At 40.7% G+C, this 22,636-nt stretch overlaps 2 protein-coding genes across 16 annotated transcripts in view; one reads left to right on the top strand and one right to left on the bottom strand.

The window, feature by feature from the left end:
• Window positions 1–22,636, bottom strand: part of LOC107272367 (midasin) — a 50,738-nt gene that overhangs the window by 21,036 nt on the left and 7,066 nt on the right. The window lies entirely within an intron of this gene.
• LOC107272369 lies at window positions 8–22,412 on the top strand. Of its 15 annotated transcripts, none has more exons than XM_015749452.2 (11): window positions 12,240–13,046; window positions 13,311–13,484; window positions 13,545–13,843; window positions 13,933–14,059; window positions 16,557–16,758; window positions 18,007–18,259; window positions 18,337–18,591; window positions 18,696–18,809; window positions 18,889–19,071; window positions 19,144–19,449; window positions 19,534–20,047. In XM_015749452.2, exons 4-11 carry the CDS (start codon window positions 14,050–14,052, stop codon window positions 19,711–19,713), a joined length of 1,503 nt encoding a protein of 500 aa, XP_015604938.1. In that variant the 5' UTR covers window positions 12,240–13,046; window positions 13,311–13,484; window positions 13,545–13,843; window positions 13,933–14,049; the 3' UTR covers window positions 19,714–20,047. The 15 variants fall into 15 exon arrangements, 14 of the variants coding, with proteins under 14 accessions (XP_024945411.1, XP_024945418.1, XP_024945416.1 ...); XM_025089651.1 differs by adding an exon at window positions 15,620–15,821 and having other exon boundaries at window positions 12,240–13,484; XM_025089643.1 differs by lacking the exons at window positions 12,240–13,046; window positions 13,311–13,484; window positions 13,545–13,843; window positions 13,933–14,059 and adding exons at window positions 8–140; window positions 6,948–8,534 and having other exon boundaries at window positions 19,534–22,412.

The following is a 22,636-nucleotide window of genomic DNA, read 5'->3' as shown; positions in this document are numbered from 1 at the left end:
GTGCTCTCTCGTCTCGCGAACCGAGAGAACGGAAGAGATCCGCCGGATGTGGCTGGACCCGGGAACGGTAACCTCGTAAGGCGGACCTTGTTAAATTTGTATTGAAAAACAGAGGAGAGGATATGGGGTCATAGGTCAAGGTAGTAAGAGAGAATGCCAATTGGCTAAGGCTTGAAAAATTATGGCGGGTTGCAAAGGGTGATTTTCTTTTTTTATATATAGACACACCCTGGACCAGTCAAGATTCATCTCGGTGATGCGTTATATTCGCGTACCAGCATCCGGTTGCAGGGATAATGTCGTTTCTTTGAATTATATATTATGATCTATGGGGAAATGTGTCTAATGATTATTACCGGATATTAATAGGACCAGGGGGTTGTGTCACCCTGTAACTTAAGGGTAGGTCGTAGAAGCTCCAAGAACTGATCATTGAGACTTCCTCAGGTCAGACGACATGGATAATTACCTATTCGTGGTAGACTACTGAGAGGACTTTGAAAGAGTCCACCGGGAGTTTGTTAGGGAATTTTTGCCGGGCACTTCCGGTCGCAGTTTTTTTTTTACCACTCTCGAGGATCGACGATGACTTCCCGGTGAATTTTGCTTGGTCGTTCTTTTCTTTTTTTTCAATCAATTTCTTCATTCCTATATTAGCATCGGTCTGAAGTTTGGCACTGGTTTTCTTGATCTTCGGCATTTTTAACTAACTTCGTGTCTGACTCCTGCTTGCTCGCTCGTAAAGCATTTCCTCAATGTTTTTCTTACGCCTCGGGCGATACGCCTCGGGCTGCCTATGCAGCAAACTTGGCTTTGACTTGCGTGTGGTAAATTTCGTTTAAACAGGACTAAGGGAAATTGTGGATTTTACTAGGGGCGTAAGGTGTAATGTGAATTTCGTAATTTAACCCCCTTTGACGAAGGGGGTTATGATTTTATAGGATAAGGGATGTTAGTGAGCTCGGGGGCCTTTGTGAACTTTGACAGTACTCTTAGTAGCACCCTAAAGCGTGCAAGGTCAAAGATCAATTTCTATGGGACAAAGTTCAAAATTCGTAAAAATCCACACACACAATTTTTACGTACACAGTACAGGAACTAATGATCGTGTAAACGTCTTTGGAACTTTTTTTCACCCTAGAAAATTCCCTAGACATCTCTTGTACCATAATCTCATGGTACTTTCAGTAAGCTAGGTCCTCTAGGAGTGCGAACGACTCGTGGAAGTTACCGCCTTGCAGAGTGTCATAGTCGCGAGTCGCCTAGGTGTACGTTTCTCGAAAATTGGACGTAAGAAGAAAAAAAAAAGAAAAGAAAAGAGGAGAAAATAAGAATAACAGTATGAGAAGGATCTTGAAGAAATTTCATGGGGTCGGAAGCACATTGCATCCGACGTATCGAATAATCATATATACAATGACAATAACAGATTTAAAAAAAATATATATATATATTTCCATAAAAAAAAAACCTGCGAGGGAAGACTAAAAAAAAATGTTAAAAAAGCTAAGTCAAAATTTTAATTGTCTAGCGTTTATAATAAAACGAAAAAATCTTAAGCTCCGTCCAATTGTCATACGCTACTCAATCGCGTGACGCAATCACGGCTCAAGTGTCGTCGTGAAATCTCAAAGCAAAGACAACACACGGGATAGACGATAGGACCGTGGATGAAATTACAGAAGATGGGAAACAGTGAGGAAAAAGACGAAATTTCGTCGACCTCGGTATAGGTCGAAGGAACGAATGTCAAAGCGGAGGAGCGTAATTAATGCTTGGTTTGAAGTGCTAATTAAGAATGGAAAAAGCATCGGAAGTTTCCGTAATAAGAGATCGTCTAAGGTTGTCGCATGAAAAGATCAGCCAGGGATGCCATAAAAGCGACAGTATATGGAAAGAAATAAAAGTAGATAAAAACGAAGTAAAAAGGTGAGTATCGGTGTTGCGTGAAGATAAAAAAAGCCGTAAAGAGGAAAGAAAATAAAAGTGAAAGAACCATACACGTAAATATAAAGAGAAAGGAATATTTGAATCGCGCCACTGTTGGCGCCGATTTCATATAAACCGTGAGGAACGTGACGTCACGAGTGGTATTACTGAGTCACCGCCTCGTAATTTCGGGCTGTGATTCGAAGTATGAAAAGTTTGAATTAACCTAAGCGGATAGGATGACTCGATGGAGAAAAGTGGAAGTAAAAAGGAAATGAAAAAATATATAAAGAAAATGGAGGCCCAAGCTATTTACAGAGTATAATCAACTTTGTCAAATTAAACATGGCCGTCGCCGTCTCCCTCTGGTAGATAAGATTAGGTACTACCGAACCAAACTAATATAACCCAACAGGAATCACTCTGAAGCCCAAGGATACACGTTGGATATCTATAGCCATTAAATTTGGAATATCTACCACAAAGCTTTCGTGATCCACTGATAAATTAATCGCGACCCTCGGCTTAAGGGACGCGGAGTCTGAAAATGGATAAGGGAGACGTCGAAGAGAGAAATGCCAAACATTTCAAGAATCATCCAGGAAGAATTGATTGATCTCTTTTGCTTAACAGATGTTAGCTCGGGTCACGTGAAAGAGTTTGGATTAAGGAACGCAGCCAAAAATTTGACGAACCCTATCAAATTCGTGGTATTTGCTCGGCTGGGTACGGAGTTTCTTTTTTAACCTGCAAATAAATTGATCTCGTTGACAATTGATTGCTCGCTGAGAGACTTTTCGAAAGTTGGAGAATGCGAAGAGGAAAGAGTAAAGAGAAAGAATAAATAAACAGCATCGGACCGATTATTCGATTATCCAATCGGATATGGTAACTCGATATCTTTCCAATTTACGTGGCAATTGGCTAATCTGTCGTACCGGGCAAAAACAAGACGACACCAAAAGTGAGAAAAAGTCTAAAGTCAAAAACCATCGATATTCTCTCGACAAGTTCTATACGTCCATATAGTATATTATGTACATGTCCGATCAAAGGACTGCAGACACGTACGGATGAGTTGATCGATAAGCTGAACAATTACCCGAAACTTTACACCGAATCGAAAAGTGTCCGTGTGGACTCGACCAAATAATAAAAGCGAATTTCGTGAGTCTGCCAAAGAAACCTTTACAGGTGGCTAATTACTTATCCGGCAGCCATTTTATTTCATTACCACCGTAAACCCCCCATTTTCTCTTTCGGTCTTTATCGCGTCTTTTTATTCCTCCCTTGCGTCGTCTCCGAATTGATGACTCGACAAAAAAAATAATTATCAATTTTCACCAGCAACATCCTCAAGCCTCGTTAACGATGAACGACGAACGTCGAATTAAAGCGATACAAAAATTTAAAAAAGTCCCGGATAACGTGGCGCGAAATTTAAAAAAAAATTCACCTATAAATAATTTCATCGAAAGAAAAAGAGAGTGGCATCGATCATCTCACGGCGTAATAATCACTGTCTGGATTTTGAAAGATAAGAAGCGATAAGAGATCCACTCCTTCAAGCATTCATCCATTGTTAACCCCTCCCAGTTCGATTTACCCTTCACTTCTTTTGTCGTCCCATTAAACGAATTTCTTTTCTCGATATTCCACCTCGTCTCACCGATACTTTCTTTAAGTACATAGAGATTCCCGTAGTCACGTGTCCGGGCCCGATACATACCTCTATACATAGGTTAGGATCCTGCCGCTGACTTCAAAGACACGAAACAAGAGCTCCTTTAAAGTTCGTAGAGATGCCATTTGCACAGTTCCTCAGAAAAAGCAGGTACCCACAGACATTGGAATTTCCATCGAAGCGAAAGCCTCGTTTACGTGTGTTCCTTTGTTGGGCGGTTCCGCGCGCCTTGAAAATTATTATCGCGGCGGGATTAACCAGGTCAATAAAGGGGATGGACGTTACGTCTAGCCTGTCTTACTGCCTACGGGAAAAGAACCACTCCATATGATGTTAGGAAGAATCTACGTGAAGAAAAGAAGGCGAAGCCCATGACTATAGAAATTTCTGGCGCCGATTCCGTACTCCACGTTCCAGCCAGTTGCGGCCATTAATACTCGAAGGGAAGTGAGATGCGTCTGAAGTCGACAGCAATTTCCGAAGATTGTTAATTCTCGACTCTGAAACGAATATACGACTCTTACCTTAAGTATACTGACGCCTTGGCATTCCGATCCCAGAGTCCGTTTATCAGGCTTGACTTACAGGCAACCAATTTCTTCGTAAAAGGAATATCACGCGCGACTTAACCTAACTTCGAATGACGAAACGACAAAAACGATCGACGTGAAACTTCAAGTAATTATCAATTTACGGCTTGTCTTTTTTTCGTAAGACGCCTAATTTTACCCACTCGTAACAACGCAGGTCGGTACTGTCTTGTACCTGGATACTAATTGCCTTAATAATTAACGCCTCCGCGGTCATCATGCTCGCTGAACTATACGGAACTTCCATAGCCCTCTCGGTCGATAAAACAGATCCACTTCGCTTCGTATTTCTTTCAACGAACGTTAAGCGCGTTTAACGACGGCACGATTATTCCGGAAATATACAAACTGTTGGGCGAGTTTTCATTCCCACGAGGGGAAAAAAAATAGTCGCGAACGATATTACCATAGTAAGAAAAAAAGGAAATTATTAAATTTATAGAAAACGTAATGCGCAGTTCACACCGGTTCGTATAATTTTTATTTTATAAATCAACATTCCAGCGATACTTCACTCGGTATATACTTAGTTCGTTAAAAAAAAAATTTTTTAAATAAAAAAACGTTAAGACTCAAGCGCGCGAAATACGTAGCCGTTTAACGCTCCACAGAATTATTCACAAGGAAAAACTTTTTTTTTTCTCTTCATCTTCCCTTACATCTCGCTCCCTTCCTCATGATCCTCAAACTCTCTCTTATCCACTTCATCCCTATAAGATAATCCGAACCGAGTATAGAAAACGAGGAGAGCTTCCAGCGGGGTAAAAATCCGATTTATCACGATTTGTTAAGCAACGCCCAGACAGGATTGACTATCGCGTTAAAACCCCGTATCCTTCGTCACGTATTTCCCAGCTCCAGTAGCAAAGAACTTGATGAAAGATAAAAAGAGACATTTTCGCCAAACGTACCCGACAGCTCTAAAGCCGATAGGATACTTCCGCCGAAGTGAAAAAAAAAAAAATAAAATAAAATAAAATTCATCCAGCTCCAAAAGTAATACGTATTTTCAAATGCGCGACTTTTTAAACGGAAGCAAATTAATATAAATCAAATGAACTAAATTTAAAAACTATTCCCTCCGTTCACCCCTATTTTCCCATTCTCTAATAATCTCGGGTTCAGTCTCCTCGAACCATTATTCGAATATCCCGCCAAAATCGTATCAATCCATTGATTGACACTTTGAACGTGCCGCTACGATATTCTCATTAATGTCGATACACGCGTTTGGTTTGAAGCGTCGAATATTGTCGAGCGAGCAAACAAAGCCGCGTATCAGCATACACAGTCTATACTGCACTATCCACAGTGTGAATATAGCGCGGCAGGAGTACAGAGTGCAAGCATGTAGTATAGAGTGCAACGTGCATATGAAATCGAGTACATTAAAATATATATATATATATAGTCTACACGATATTTAATGTTAATAGTTTCCGTGTGATAAAAAAAGAAAATAACGCTGAGTAAATACAGGATTGACATAGTTTGAGTAAGGTTAGGTTAGTTTAGGTTAAAATTCTCCCCATCCCATCGTAAGATCCACTCATCTCCGCCTAAGGATGCTGCACCGACGTCTGATTTAATTATCCCAATTAATGCAACTAATTAGTCAGGCATAACACGGAGCGTTAAATAGGGCCGATAATCCGCTGACATTAAAGCCAGAAAATGTCGACCGAACGGGTAGCAGGTTACACGTATAAAGAGTAATGATAGGTGTGGATGATTAGGGCCGTTTTAATTACCCGATATAATCGACATGGAATAATAAATTAATCGAACGAAATTGGACTACAGGCCGATAAAGAGACAAGAATTATGCATGCAAGATTTGTGGACCGTGATGCTGGACGAGTCTCGTGAGACAGCATTGAAATGTTATTTGTCAATCAAGAAAAAGGGAAGACCCTGAAGTTTTTCGATTTTCCTATACCCCCCGTGAGTGCGAGAGAGACGGCGTTATGGGGTCTGACGTGCGAGCGACAAGGACGTACGTATCGTTTGGTAAAATCCCTGGACGAATACCCTTCGACAATTGGCTATTCGACGTTACACCAGTCTTTGAAAGTTCACAATAGTGGCGCTGCTGTCGCTCACAGTTATCGTGCTTACAGTACGTCCTTCCTTCTCTAATTCAGGTAAATACCCATAAGATCGTCTCTCTCGCACTCGCGTTTAACATGGGAAATAGAAAAAATCGTGAAACTCCACTAAAACACGTCCGTAACGACATACCGGGTTAAACACGCATCCCTGGCTAAATTCACATAATTTCTGTGAGCTTCTTCTATGGAAACTATACTCGAGTGTGAACGTTAAGGGTTATCTATTTACTCTCAGTTATAATCCCCTGCTAATTAGCGGTTAACCATACGAATCTCTGTCACGTGTGACAGCGTCCTAGGTTCACAAATATAATACATATATATATGTATACACACATTAGCCGTATATTCAACCACTATTGTTGACAGTTGGATACGAGGTTATGTCAGTCTAGGTGAATGTTCTAGCTAAATATTCGGAGTCTGCACAACTAATTTAACTAATTTGCCCAAGCACTGTCACCGTGGTATACGCAGGTGCGATGCATTGCACGATGCAGCTGCTGGGGACAATCTAATCACGCTTGGTATACGCTATATGTAGTACAGGTGATCCTGACAGGGTTTAGAAATCGATATCTCATTGGGATGGGTTTACATAGAGCTTAAGCGGCTTTTCGGGAATTGTTTCAGGGACCCCGGACTATAAATGCCAAACACAATAGAGATCCTCAAACTAGTTGCTATCAATCTCTATCAGTGGCTCCCTCGTGCCGTGTTTGTATATATCAGCTATACACAATCTAAGGATATGTAAATACCCATAATTGACCAACTAGGATGAGCGAAGGGCCATGAACGAAACGTGCAAACAGGTTGATTCTGCATATACATGCATATACAAAGGGTTAATAATACTGGATTGTATAACGTTATGAAATATTAATTACAGGATAAGGTCAACAGTGATTAACAAGAGTGAAACTAAAATTGAAATGACTTTCTCAACTGTCAATGCGTAAGGTTGATATACTTGGTGTCTAAAAAAAAGAAAAAAAGAAAAAAAATGGCCAAACGGTTCCACACAGTGTCTATACCAACGTTCCAATAGGTAACAACCAAAGTTCAATGTGTCTCCTGGTGACTTATTATTATTTGAAGCTTGTATGCTTCGGCTGAATCATACTTTCTGAAAGCCTCGGGGTAGGAGAGCTTTGCTCCTGGTATGTGTAATGGTGGAAACGGTCCAGCGTTCTCTGAAACCCTGAGATCCCTTAAAACCGTTGGATTAACGAGCGGAAAGGGTGTGTCCTGGGATATATCCAGTTATGATGTATGTTACGAGACCGTTGGTGCTGTCGTGGACCAAGTTTGTGACGTTCCAACGTTAAGCCATCCACGTGGAGTGAAAAATCAGGGTGGCGACTGGGGTTGTGGTGGCTGGAGAGAGTGGAAAAGAATTTTTTTTTAATATGGTAGCGAAAAAGTATACCAATAAAAATAATCATTGAAACGAGGAACCTGACCAGGAGTCGTCCTAGGATCATCCGATGGGAACGGTGGATGATCCGTGAAAAAAAGAAAGATAAAATTATTAATTCTTATGAAAAAAAAAAAAAATGACGTGCGATGTTGAGAAAGAGGAGAGGCACTACCGATAGATTCCTGGAACGTGGCACAAAGGCCTTCTTCGTGGATTTCGAGTCGTCCTGATAATCTTCCTTGGCAAAATCTTCAGAACATCCGGATCCGGAGTTCGTATATCCTTTTTGGAAGTGAGACATATCCTGCGTCCCTGAGCTGATGTCTACAGTGAATGATTCTCATTTCCATTTTAGTCCGGTACCATACCGTCCTGAAGTCGGCCGCTGATCTTGCTCGGAAAAGGATATGGTACACGGAGAAGGCGAAGTCTCTGCTGTGAATGATAACAGGACTTGTACTTGTTTGATTAGACGGACGATAAGGAGGTGGATAGGAAAAGCGAGGGACAGTGCTGGAAAAGATAGAAGAGAATGAGGGGAGGGGTCGGGGGGGTCCTTTTGATAGGATTCGATTAAGGGAGGGGCGTTTATTCGTTAAGAGGAGCGTGGAGAGGAAAGTTGGGTTAATTAAGAAATTGGACCGAGAGAGGGAGGCTGCTGCTTCCTTGGAAGACATAGAAGTCGGAGGTGGAGCGTGACGTCGTAATAGAGAGAGAGAGAGAGAGGAGTGGGAAAATCAGTGAAACCGGAAGTGGGGAGGGCGAGAAGAAATTAACCGGAAGAGAAATGGCAGCTGGTAAGTAAATTTGTTTAAAATATCAAAAAAAAATTTCAAAATTTCTTTCGATCCTATCAAAAATATTTTTTGAAAAAAATATCTCTTTCCTCATCAATACGCATTTCTTAACGATGTTATCGACTGAGCATGTAAAATCGTATCCCTTTCATTCCCTGCTCTTCGTCCTGACCGAAGTGAAAAGGTTTGAGTCTCCGCTATAAACTGCTAGAAAATTCGTATTTTCATGAAGCGACAGTTACGACCTTAATGACGGTACGGAAGGGACAATGGGACTCGTAATAATCGTCGGGCGACGCTTTGATATTCCGACACCCCTACGTGACGTATATACGTGAGGGGTGGGACTTTTTAAAAAAATTCTCTACTCGTCGCGATCGAGCGTACAAAGTCGTTTCGAGGAAACATGGGGGATCGAAGGAAAAAGGGTTGTGATAAAATCTTGACACCCTCGAGAACCACCCCTCTCACTCTTACACGCACCCTCGTAATAAATTCGCATACGTGTCCTCCGTGACGTCTGAGTCGAAAAATGGTGGCAAAGGCTATACGGTTATGAATGTTCGACAAATGTTTTTTTTTTACTTCGTCCTCCCTCAAACTGGCTACCGGAAGTATCTATATTCATACGAGCATGACAGCAACGTCGTGAGGGTTTACAGGGATGACGTATAGGAGTATAAAAAGATAAGGGATGAAAAAAATAATCATCCTGCTTTCTCTTCTTGCATACAACGGCCATTCGTCACTGGTGAACTGACGTGGCTGCATCCGCTGCAATTTATCCCGTCGCTTTGGCACTAGCACACAGGGGTAGTTTCAGCCCTCTGGCTAGCACGTATACCGCAGGCACGCGGACGCTCACGTATCCAGGTTACCTGTAGGAAGCGCATATAAAAGCATGGAGCTTGTGGTACCAGTGAAACAAATGAACCTCTCGTGGGAAGAGTCGTTAACGTTCGTGCTTAGGGGATGAAAATAAATTTTTCTTTTTTCACTTCAATTCCCAACCGCCCTTAAACAATCTATTTTTCAGGCTACAATTTCTTTAACCTTTACGACAGGTATTACGCATAGGGGTTGAAAGTGAAGAATCAGACAGGGGTGGCTCCGGACGAGATGGGGTCGGACAGGCCCCGCAAGGGCTGGCTTTCACGTCGGAGTCGAGTGAATCTGTTGTCGGTAATTAAAAAAAAATATTTTTCTCATCGATAACCACTCCCAGTGACGTAACAGGGACTTACGGGGGATGAAAATAAAAGTGAAGGGACAATCGTGGCCGAAGACAGAAGGACCGGCTGGGGCAACGTTGGTTGTTTGCTAAAGTCCCGGGACCGAACGTGTCCCGTCCGATTCTCAAACGAATTCGCACTTCCCTGCACAGTTGGCAACCCTTGCCCGCGTACACCCGTGAATTCCACGTGCACCCGGGTGAAATTTAATTTTCACGATCCTCGGGACACTCGCGCCACGGGTATACGTGTCTGCCAGTTTGGTAAATAGAAACTTCACGTTGTCCACGGATAACTTCTAATGGTACCGAGCAATAGAAAGTGGAGTAATAAAATAATACGAGAGAAATTATTTTCGTGAAAAAATAGCAGAAAAATTCTTGAAAATTAACAGGGGTAGATTTTAAAGTTTCTTGATTGATTATACTTCGGCCATAAGGGCTGTCGCTTTCTACGGATAATAAGGGCGGGACGTGGCAGGGAGCTACCATAAGCAAAACTCGTTCCAAGGACAAGTATTAAGAGTGACCCGATGCTATTAGCCACTAATTAAACGTAATTACCCGAGTCATTAGCTTTCCGTGACATTAACATTAATTCCCCATTCGGTTCCTCGTAGAAGGCTTGATAGCGGAAGAGGACGGAAGCGGCGACTGAAGGGAGGAAAAAAAAAAGGAGATAAAGATACAAAAATTCATCCACGCAATATCGATTGGCACAGGGGGGGAAAAAAGGCTGGAAATTCGATCAGCCTCGGATATATCGTACCATTGTCGAATAGCCTTATCCTCGGCACTCCGACGTTTCTCCGCAGCAACCCCTCGATAAGACAACAACCCTTATTCTCTTTGCACTTTCGCTCGCACGCTCCCGTACCCTTCTTACAAGAGCCCCGTTCTTTTATTATACGGACTTGTAAATTTTTTATCCCATTTTTTTGGCCATGCCCTCCTTCACGTGCAGGGGACGAAGGATGAAAAGGAAAGATAAAAGGGTGACGAGAATAAAAAAATAGGAAACGCAACAACCGTTAGCCCTTGGCTTATCGAGGCATTAACTACTTGACCCAACTCGCCCCCCCAAAAACTGAGACTGAATTTCATCCCCCTCCAACTCCCAATAGAATCTAGGCCAAGATTAACAGATAGGATTCTGTGTTAGGTGGCTGCTCCGCTCTCTTACTCTTCCTTGGTTGCCCACTCTCCGTGTATCTTTCCGAACGTGCCCCCTCTATCCCACCCTTGACTTTGCCATTGGCCTCTGACGTTGGCTATTGCTGATACAACCGGTAGGGTTTACTGGTCTACAAACGAATCGAGTGTGCCAGTGATCTTTCCAAAGTGTGCAGTTCAGCGAAACACAAATAGGTGTCCTTGGGCGAATTGTATTTAAAGATAAGGAATCTCTTATCGTGTCGCTGAATCGTTATTCTTGTATACGAGATACCAGGAAAAACGTGACCTTACAATAAGCTGTCATTGTAGAGAGATGGGGCCGGGTAGTTTAACGTGTAAAAGAGAGAAAGAGCACTTAGGCAAAGTGTGAAAAGAATCTTATATAATTAACGACACTTTCCTCTGATTGGAAACGAAGTTCCGCGTTTGTCCATCGGCGAGAGAATAATGGCAAAGTACAAATTGATTTATCCCCTTTGCTTCAAGCAGCTGTGCTATTCTCCCGCGTTTTTTGTCTCCTTGGTACTCGTCCATTTTATGTTACCATCTTCGTTCTGCTAGATGGCGCCACTCGACTCACGCGTATTGCATTACCCTGAACAATCGAAAACAAGGATAAATAGAATAAAACACGAAAGAAGTACTCGGTCGAACGAAGGCGAGTTCTCGAGTGACGTCGGCAGCCGCAGAATAAAAGTAAATCGGAATAAATTACCGTCTCGAGAGTCTAACCTCTGGCACTCGAGTGGGCGGAGATTGAAGTATTTCAAAAATAAAAAAGTCAGGCTCTGTCGACCAAGAATTACAGAAAGAAAGAAAAATCCTTATCTCGCCAGTCTGAGGACGTATGAACTTTATAGGGATACAAAGTACACAGAGAAATTTCAGCTGACATATACCTATGTTAACCTGACGAATTTATTTGGATTCGCTTAAAGAATTGCGAAACACATTCTACCCCAAGAACAGCTTAACGATATATATGTATATAGCCACGTATAAAAAATCCAAGAACAACCTAACCTTTTTATCGCCTAAGTCACTCTAATCCAAGCGCACCCAGACGCACGGTATGAGTTTTCTTTTTAATCCTCAAAAAAGAAATGCCCGCCGGCAATCAGTATACCGTCATTAATCTCCTTCTTCTCGATATTCCATTAACTAATGTAGCCAGCACATTGCGAAGTCCGTGGGCACGGTACGCCGTGACTGGAGACACAACATATAGATATTATTACAGAGCACGACTATACACAGCCATGGGCGACGGTAGACTCAGCCGAACGACGTGAACGTAGTCGCGAAAATAAAATGACAGCACGTCCTCGGGGAACGAACGTCCGGAACATTGGAAGTGTATACAGCAAAGTCTGGATGTTTCAGTTGAAATCTCAGCTAGGAAAATTGAGACATTTCCCATGGGTGAAAGGGAGGACCTAATAACTTGGAGGAGTAGAGAAGGCAAACGGTTGAGGTTACGTTTAGCTGTAGCACTGAGAATGAGTTTTGGTAACTGCGTAAGGTTTACAAAGTACTTTAACACAGTCAAGGTAAGGTTATATAACTCAAACGTACAGGATGACTTATTGCAGTTGGAACACAAGTATTTAGGTGGAAAGCTACAAGTGTTAGCTGACAGTCGAAAGGACTCGAAGCGTGTAGCAGGATGGTTTTGCGTGTAGCGAGGCTTTTAAAGTAGCACTTCTAGGCTTGCCAATTTCCTTGCCACTTGAGAATATCACTTTATCCTAATATCTGCATATATATGTATGTATATACAGACATACACGAAGATCCTTTACTCTCATGTTACGTAGAATATAATCTGGTAAGGTTATTAGCAGTGGCTGTACGAGCTGAAAAGAAGGACTGTAATCCCTGTATGAAGATGAAGCTTTGAAGTAAAAAAGAAAAAAGAATGGAGGTTATAACCAAAAGCCTCTAGCCTTCTTCTACGTCACCTTAGAAGCTTTCCATTAAAGTATGTCTGGCAAGCAGCGATAAGTGATTCACCAGCAGCCACCACGTGACTTTCGCAGTGTCCCAGCATCTGGATACGACCCGTCCCGCACCAGTTGGAAGTTTCACGCTCGACCGGAGGATTGGTAAAATGTTTCTCTTGTACGAATAGGACCGCAAGGGGTGGTCAAATATACGGAAGTTGAAAAGAGTCTGCAGCAACGCCTGTGACTGGGGTCGTGTAATGGCGGTTCCTTGGGGCACGTTTTACCTCGTTGACCTTTACCCTCGGTGAGAGACCCCAGAGGGTCACTCTTCCCACATATGGGCCAAGGGAGCTTGGCGAAACGGCTATTTCCGATGCGACGCTTTACGACGGCATGGGGTCAATTTTCATTTCAACTTTATAGAATTCCTAAGCGCCTGGCAAGCATCGCCATAGAAAGCGACATCTTAGAGGCAAAATGGAGTCTGTATTCGAGGAAAGGAATCTTCGATCCAGGACGTCGATTTCAGACGAGATTGCATTGCCTGGAAGAGGCCATGAAAGAGTCTGGCTGATACCGAATCTGGGGACTGATAAGGTGATAAGAAAGTTAGACTCCTATATTGATTCTGTATCCTGTCCTCTGTTCCGTATTCAGCAGGTGGATATGACGTACGCCGTAAAATCGTATGAGAAGATCAGCGTAGAATGTCAGGAGCATTTGGAAGCCGTAATTACCTGTAGTATCCTATATGGGACTGTAGAGGGATTACCATGTACAACCAGGAACACAGCAGTGGATATTCATGAAAATAGAACTGGCCAACCAATCCCTCCAGCGAATATACAGCAATGAAATGTTCAAAGGGTCCTTCGCCCGTTTTTTACTGCAAATGAAGTTATTTCCACGATACGACAGTCATTGAATAATATACTGATGACACAAACGACATCCTGGTAAATCCACTTAACCTTTACACGTTATAAGATTAATAACTATCCTGTAAATTGACAGTAAATTCAAAATTGGATATATCGTTTCTCAGTCATAGGTGTACGAAGCTCGTATACGCAACAATGGAGAAAGTTCTCGTTTGAAATTCCCGCCACGCTTCTGCAATAAAGGACTATACGAGTCAGAGGATAACTTCCTGTAGTCTTGTATGGGTTCGAGTAAGAACTGAATGCGTCCCTTTTCTCTGGTTGATGAGGCAAAGAGAGACAGAGAGAAAATATATGATCAATAGAAAGAAAAGAAGAAAAGATAAGACGAGTAGAGAAACAGGGTATATACTGTATTATTCAGAGCTATTGTGTCAGCTGAAGTTGGTGCGTTCTATCAATTGCTATGGCAGAACCATCTTCGGCTGACACAACGAACTCAGAATAACACTGTTAAAAGAAAAAGAAAAAACTAATCTCAATGGCTATCCGTCTCCTTACGAAATTACACCAGGATAAATTGAATCGCGCGACGTATTATTCTCCCTGGGTTTCATTCTCAGCGGGACGATTTTCTTTCAATATTAGGCTTAACGTCGAGAAACGAGAATATGGGATTTCACCCTGCGCCGTCTTTCTTCAGCACCACTATTGTAGGTATTACCTCCCATTTCGTGAGGTCGCTCTGGACGGAATAGACTGGCGTTACAAGGCAGCCAGAGAAATGGGATAAAAACACACAGACACAAATATATATATATATATACACAGAGGTACGAGAATAACTAAAAAGAAGCGCGAATTTCACAAGTTCATTTGAAATTGTATAATTGGATCTTGGACAAGCAAATTCCATTTGGCCAGCGTCAACCTAAAACGCGAGTCCCTCCTGTACGTGCAATTTTATGAGTATATATAAAAACGACTTAAATGCTAATGACAACGTGTTTTTGTTATACATTAAAAAGAAGGATAACACGTGAAATCAAATTAAATATTTTTTCTGTAAAGAATTTCGTATTATCAGGTAGAAACACACGGAGGCCAGAAACGATAGGGATGACGTAGAGCCTTTCCTCAGGGAAATATCAATGGACATTGAATTTGAAACGCGATGGCCACTATTTATCGCGTTTCACGCTTCGTTGAGCTGTCATGAGTTTTCTGAAGGATTTCATATTTATACTAGGCAGAATCCGGGACAATTATTTTTTATAATTGAAAGCGGATATCTGGCGAAGAAACGGAAGGCAGTGGCTTTTCAGTTATAGCTTTGAAAAAATTTAAAAAAAGAAAAAGTCTTCTGTTTATTATTACACTCTCTCTCTCTCTCTCTCTCTCTCTCTCTCTCTCTCTCTCTCTCACTCATCCTCTTCATCAACCTTTCACTTCAATTCGTTTCTCCATTCTTCTCGATCCACAATCGTCTCGCTCTCACGTGATTCACTCGAGCTCAAGTCAAATCCACGAAAATTCAAACGAGACCGCTCACGGAAGCCATTTTCGGTAGGAAGATTGGCGCGAGAATTTGAATATTCATAAGACGCTGTCATACAATTCAATATTGGAAAACCGTTAACGATCTCTATTATTTCAAGTTTTCCTCCTTTGTTCGATGCTTGCGATAAAGTGTGAAAGAAAAGATTAAGAATTTCCACGCCAACGATGAAAAGCCTATTGGAATTCACGAAATGACCCGTAACAAAAGCCATCCAAGCGTTTCGTCGGTGAAATCCTCGATTTTCCGCAACAATGTTCCTCTTACTATTTTTTTTTCTTTTTTCTCCACAGAATTTTAAAATACTGATAACAATACCAATGAAGAATCGAATGGTACGAGCGTTCAAACCCTCGAGGTAAACAAGCAATGCTCAATGCAAAACAAACAGAATAGCTCGTGACGGATGAGAATTGGTCCCCGAATTGGCGCCACCCTAGGGATAAATTGAGTTGCTGGAGAAGAGTGTTATATATATAGATATACACAATAACGGTATACTAAGCTACCAGACAATATTTCCTACAGTCATTTAGACATAGAAAATGACGTTAGAAGAGCCTGCCATAAAGTATATTACATATACTCTACAAAGATCTACAGGCATCTTCAAAATGACCAGTTCACATAGCTACGTGACCCCAAAGTACCATGCCTAAAGCCATTCTAAATGTTTATTCAGGAGACAAGAATTATGCACAGTTTTGGAGTTGGCTGTGATGCGCTTACGAATTTTCAAGCCTGCATAAAACCACACGTAGTAACCTGACTGTATATCTATATAATATATATATATATACATATACTGACAGTTTTAGGTACAAACCTGTACATGGTTGAACAGGATAGTACTTTTAATTCGATTTATCTTTTTCAAGTACCTACAACGTGAGAGCCTGAACGGTACAGCTAATAATTCACTGTGCTTGAGGATCGTTGAAACTTGGCTATAGTGTAGTTGAGAAAAGTCGAAGAAGCCATATCGGGGCTGTTGAATTTTAATATGAGAATAATAAAAAGGCAAATAAATGGAGAATCGCGACAGCAAACGTTATTTCATTTAAGGCGTCGTAAAATGTCTATAGGAATATCCTTACTGGTTTATATTAATCCACTCCACTTTACGCGACTGAGATATATATATTTATCTTTTTTGATCCCAGCAATACGTTGAAGGCACTCTGATTTATGAGGATTACTTTTATTTGGTATCTTTTAATATTGTTTCAGGCTCGGCGGTAGCCATGATAGGTGCCAATCTGAGATTCGGCATTGGCGCTTCCGGCAACGTCACTTCCAACGCCACAAAAGTCTTTCAGTGTCATCCTGGAGGCGTCACGGAGGCTACTGTAATATTTAGTTTAGGCGCCCTTGGAATGGGTGCTAATATTATACTGATGGCCCTTATACTGACCAAGCGACAGCTGCGAAGGTATTAAGAATGAATGAAACCGTCGATACTCAATCTTTCCGAGGGCTAGGATGACGGCCCTTTTAACTTTTTCTATGACATGATATGACCCATGCGTCTTTTTATACATTCATTACAAAACTTATCTTTGGTATTGCTTTGCTTTTTTTTTTTTTGGACAGCTCAAACTTGCGGAGACACTGAGAATGAGTTTTTGAGAAAAGTTTGAAGGACCGTTATCAGTCTGAGATATAAAGGCGTTGAGCCGAAGTTAATGGATAACAATGATTTATCATTTTTTTTTTAGGTAGAATAGATAAGAGAAGAGAAAAGAAAAACAATCCGCATAGTCGCTTTAAATATGTTCGTTTCAGACCCCACAGGGGGGAACCCGTGAAATTTACATTGTGATGAATAGACGGGGATATTTACATACGCTAATTAAAAGCATTGGCTGGTTAAAAAAGATAAAGAGAAAATAATCAAGATTATTAATCATATAGTTAAGTCAATATAATAACTCTTTCTTTCTCTCTAATAACTGTCTGTCTTTCTTTAACGAATAAATTTTTAAAATTGATTACGTATCTCTAAATTGAATTATACATAAGCAAAGATACTGTATAATTGAATCTAATTTTTTTATACAAAGTAATACAGCATGATCCTTCTGAAGCTTGGTAGAAAACGTTTCTAATAATTGTACATGCACAGAGTCAAGAATGCTATTCTCTTTCTTTTACAAATTCAAAAGACTCCTTTTGAGTAAAGATCCTCAAACGTAAAATTCAAATTCCAAAAACGTAGTATCTAACAACCAGTAGCACAATGCAAGTACCTACGTAGACGTCTGTACTTAAGGTATAAGAAATATAAATAAAAATTTAGATCACAATACAATTAGCCCACGAGTATTGGTAGTTAGCTTTTGTAACTCCAAGTACAAAGAAACTCATACAATAAAGTTCCCTAGATGCCTAATACTGATATTAATGCACTGCGTACTGTACAGTAGTTATGAATTATTGCATCGACTACCAATTTCCCTATAGGACCCAACTGACCTTTCGGCTCACATCCAACTCCACCGACAAGAGTCAGTACTTTAGAGGAAGTAACAATAAAACTAAAAGCTAAAGTAAAACAGATGCATAATGGAAATTTTATAAGATCCAAGTATTCCTGCGAGGAAGTAGTGACCAATAATGGATTCAGCTTCCTCCAGGTCTCAGGAGTATCCTGTACGGTAATGTCTCCTGTGAGTTACAGATGGTCCCAGGGTCTGCTGTTTCATCAGGCAATGGTCGACTGTGCCAGGGCAGCTATATTGCTCCCACTTGGATTAAGTATTCTGAATTGTCAACCGGTGAACAAGTGCTCTTTGGTAGAGACAGCCTTCCTACTGTTAGTCACTGTCTCCACAGTGAACATGCTGACTACGGTGCTCAATGACAGTCCAGTATTTCCTGAAAGCGAAGAGGAAGCTGACTTGACAGCGCCATTGCTGATGGATTCCCCCCAGGTAATTTGCAGAATGAACTCTGTTGGTAAATAATTAAAAATAATAATTCTGTATCTTTTTACTTATGGATATTACAGTGCGTCCTCTTTGGTACGTTCATGATATGGTTTGCCAGCATCACCATCAATCTGGGTCCTACATTTTTGAGTGGGGCCCTTGCCGCCAATACAGAGACCGGTCACAATGCACCAAGCTGTCCACTGGTTCACGGTCCATTTCGTCATTATATTTTGAATGTTTTGTGGATTGTGATTAACGTCATTTGCGTAGCCCTCACGTTATTTCACCTGAGGAAGCTTCACAGGGATCTGACTAAGGCAAACGTGGAGGCAGTGAGTTATGCACAGTGACAGTCCATTAATTATTAATATATGCTAATTACAGCTTCGATAAGTTCTAGTAAGTTCTACCGTTATACGTATATCTATATACCTAGGTACGTGTGGCTGGTCTTGTTACGACCCTGGTCAGTGTTACCGGTGGACACGGTGGTTCTAATGGATTAATCGATGGCTGCGCTACGAGCACTAGGGACGGCACGACGCCCAAGGTAATTAAAAAGGAAAGGCCAAACGGCTTTAATTACCCAAGCTGAAGGTTCTAATTAAGAGAATATTTTGCAAAATCAGAGAACCGGCGCCATGGAGGAGCATCGCAAGATGAGAAATTATCTGAGAAGAATGGAGCGAGAGGGTGTACAGAGAGTCAGGATGTTCTTGGTTATAACTGCAGCCTACGTAATCTTCTGGGGTCCCTTGTTCCTAGTTACCCTGGTCCATCATCCTCTGATCGGCAATCCTACGGGCTACGAGGTACAAAGTCTTGCTGTATAATTAATTTTAAAAGATCCATCACTGTGGCCGTCCCTTCATAATTTCATTCAGGTCACTCTACACATTGCCTACGTACACGCTTTCGTGAACCCAGCACTCTTCCTGACCTTGCACCGTGGCCTGAGACAGGGCATGTCGGACGTATGTTGCGGATGCTGCGAAAGCATAGCACGATGGATACTAGGATCTACTACGAGTAGTCCAATACAAACGGTACAACCGCCCCGTTATGAACCACCCTTGAGATTACCCTCACCACCTGACCCTCCGTTACCATCGTCAGGAGCTATCTGCGACCTGACTGACGTGGCACTCTTGAAACCACCTCTACCACCAGCGGCAAAGCATCTGCTTAGGGTGCGGGATTGCTCCTGACTTATTTTACAATTTTTTTTAAGCTTCAACGTCCTAACTTGGATTGTCATTTTTTCTTATCCCCAGGATGACTCCATGTCTGTACCACCTGATCCTTGGAGCCTCGTCACAAGACCAAAAAGCACTTTGACTCTGTACGATGAGGAATTGAACAGAAGACCAAGTTTGCTTTTACCACCGCCACCAGAATTGAATGACTTGACTTCACCAATCAGTCCATCGAGCAGCGACCTGCCCAGTGAATAAATCTTCATGGTCCCAGAGAAAAAAATACATAATCCATCCCTTCTGCGCCTGTCTTCAGGCAGGTAGACAGTTCGGAATCGAAAGAAGCAAAATATATAAAAACGTCCATGCTCATTGCATCACAATTGGCATTGATTGTTCAACTGTTCATCTTACACACTGTGAAACGCTTTAATACTCAACAAGAGTACCTGCTGAATTGTCCAAGGAATTTGTCACAGTACCCAATAGTACTCTTGACCTTCCATTGGATCCTGAAGTACCCGATGTTGCCAGATGGAACAAAGATGAGGAAAAAACAAAAAAAAAACCAAAAAAAAATACTTCCAAATAATCTTGCACAATCTCTCAGACAGGGATTTTACCTACTTACTCCTAGTGGCAACAGAGACAAGCATTTGTCTCTTACCTTTATATCATATTGTCTAAGGAATTTAATGTACGTTGTTCGACTATACGAATCAGTCACTCATTCTTTTTCAATGGGTAAATTACTATTGCCCGACGATTTCTTATGATTCAAAGGTTCTAATTGTCTTTTGCAAGATCGTTCAGTCATCCTCTAAAATCAAAGTATAGTAAAGACCTACGTTGTACGTTTACCGTGTAGAGCCACAGGCGTTGACAAAGCGTCATCGTTAAATATTTAAAGAGTCAGAATATTTAAGAAGCCATTGAACAGTGTAAAGGCAAATCTTGACAGACTGAATTTTTGCATCAATATTTTATTGCAATTTTACCTACACGATACTCGCAGTCCACTAGTTACACGGAGCTTGTATCATATTATTTAATTTTCATATGAAATTAAGTTCACAGCCATGTTCAATCTTTCGATTCAATCAAAAGCATAGCTGTCACTTGCGATTATACGATTTTCTAAGTGTGTCTGTGATTGTTAATTGGGGGGAAGTATTACTGTATAGTACATAGTTACTAGAAATTAATGTCAGGGTCGGAGCAAACTATTATAGAATATAATATAATGAGAAAGCATATGATATAGTTCCTTATAGCTGGAACCAAGCATAGGGGTGCACTTATATTTCACAAAGAGTAGGATTAGTTTATGTAACTAATATTATAAGGTCTGCTGTGAGATTTTTCAAGGCCATGAAAGGGGAATGGATTTAATGAATTAATAGTTAAGATATTTTTTATTATACTTTTTAGAGAGTCTGTCAGAAATTGAGTTCTGAGCGGAGCTAACTCTTCAAAGATATTTCGAATAATTTTTTTCATACTTTGGACTACACGTGCATCGAATTTCCAACGATTAAATGAAGATGCGAAGACAGGAAATAAATTCTCTGATTCTTTGTGGCTCTTTTTTTCTTCGTTATCAGTTCACCCGCGAGGAGTGATTTAAAAAAAATATTAGCAGCTGTTCCCCTCACAAGTTGCTTAATAAGAGAAAGACCCTCACGTCTGAGACCATAAAGCACGAAATCTAAAAAAATGTCCAAGTAAAAGAAATTCTAAAATAAAGTTAGGGTAGTTGGTATACATCGGTCTAGCTGCGTCATATCAGTGGATAATCAATTTTTTTTTCTTATGACAAAATTTCAATGATTCAATCACTTGTCAGTTTTGTCCGGACATACAGGTTTCATGTAAAATCAATGTGGATCAATCGATAGATTGTTTCGTTTAGTCGGATTCATAGGAATTGCTCACTTTAATCTAGTCCGCCCACCAGATAATTACCGAGAAAACTTGTCAATTAGAATCTAGCTAATTTTAAAAATAAAAAGAGAAAACGATCGCCTAACCCTTTCGATACGTTGGAAGTCAGTGGAGCTGCTGGAAGCCGTCGACCGTAGTCGAAGATCGTACCAAAAGGGTTAAGGCGACGTAAAATAACAGAATTTATCAAAAACAAGTAAATTAAATGTCTATTTAAAAAAAAGGGTGAAAACGACAGGAAGATCACACTGCACGATTTGTAAGACGCTTCCGCTTTTCACAATAAAAAAAGCACGTTTGTCAAGTGAAGAGAAAAGGTTTAGATAGTAAAATAAGAAATCATATGCTTTTACAATTAATCACGAAAATTGTGTGTTTTACTTGAACTCATAGAAGTGCACCTTAAAGTTCGTTATTCGGGTCCATTTCTTGATGTATACAATTAAGGCAGGATCGAACGAGATCAGCGTCGTCTTGCTTTTGCAATGTTTCTCAAAATGAGCATAAAAATTTTTCTGCTTTTTTGTCCAAAAAGAATATATATATATATATATATATATATATATATATAGAGCATTCAAATAGGACAGATGTAAAGCATGATACTTTAATTGAAAAAAAAGAAGTATTGTTGCTTTTAAACGATGGTCAATTTAATTATAAAGATTTTGTAAATCCAAATACTCAAAGTAGACCTAACGTGAACGCGACTTGTCCCAGTCGCATAGAATGAAAATTATTAAAAGAAGGTAAAAACGAAAGCAATGAATGTATAAATAAATCGTGCCTAAAATAATCGAAAGCTAAATAAAAGAATAATAAAAAGTATTAAAAATTAAATAAGAGCGTCTAAAGGCGTGAAGATCTTGTACGACTATGTGAATATAATTAGAACGTAAGTACGAATATTGTAAAATGATTTTACATAAACAAAAGACTATTGAACAAGAAACTTAAAAGCAGTAAATGAATTGTAACAAGAGAAATATATTATAATAAAGTGTAAATAATAATATCAAAGTCGTCAATCTCTTTCCCCCCAAGTCCATCTCTTAATATCAGTTTTCTTCCAAATGGTTCCAAGCACTTCCGTCCCTTCCTCTTGAAACAATGAAGTTATCGTCAAAGGAAACCACCCCCCTAACCAATTGTCTGAAGTACACTGCCGGAAGTACTCCGATTCCTTACGAAGACAATAACTCCGGAGTACCGTCTCACCGGGCAAAGTGAAAGCAGG

The sequence above is a fragment of the Cephus cinctus genome, unplaced genomic scaffold (genome assembly GCF_000341935.2).
Source record: "Cephus cinctus unplaced genomic scaffold, Ccin1 Ccin1_scaffold1163, whole genome shotgun sequence".
Lineage (NCBI taxonomy): Eukaryota > Metazoa > Arthropoda > Insecta > Hymenoptera > Cephidae > Cephus > Cephus cinctus.
This window is presented reverse-complemented; position numbering and strand designations above follow the sequence as displayed.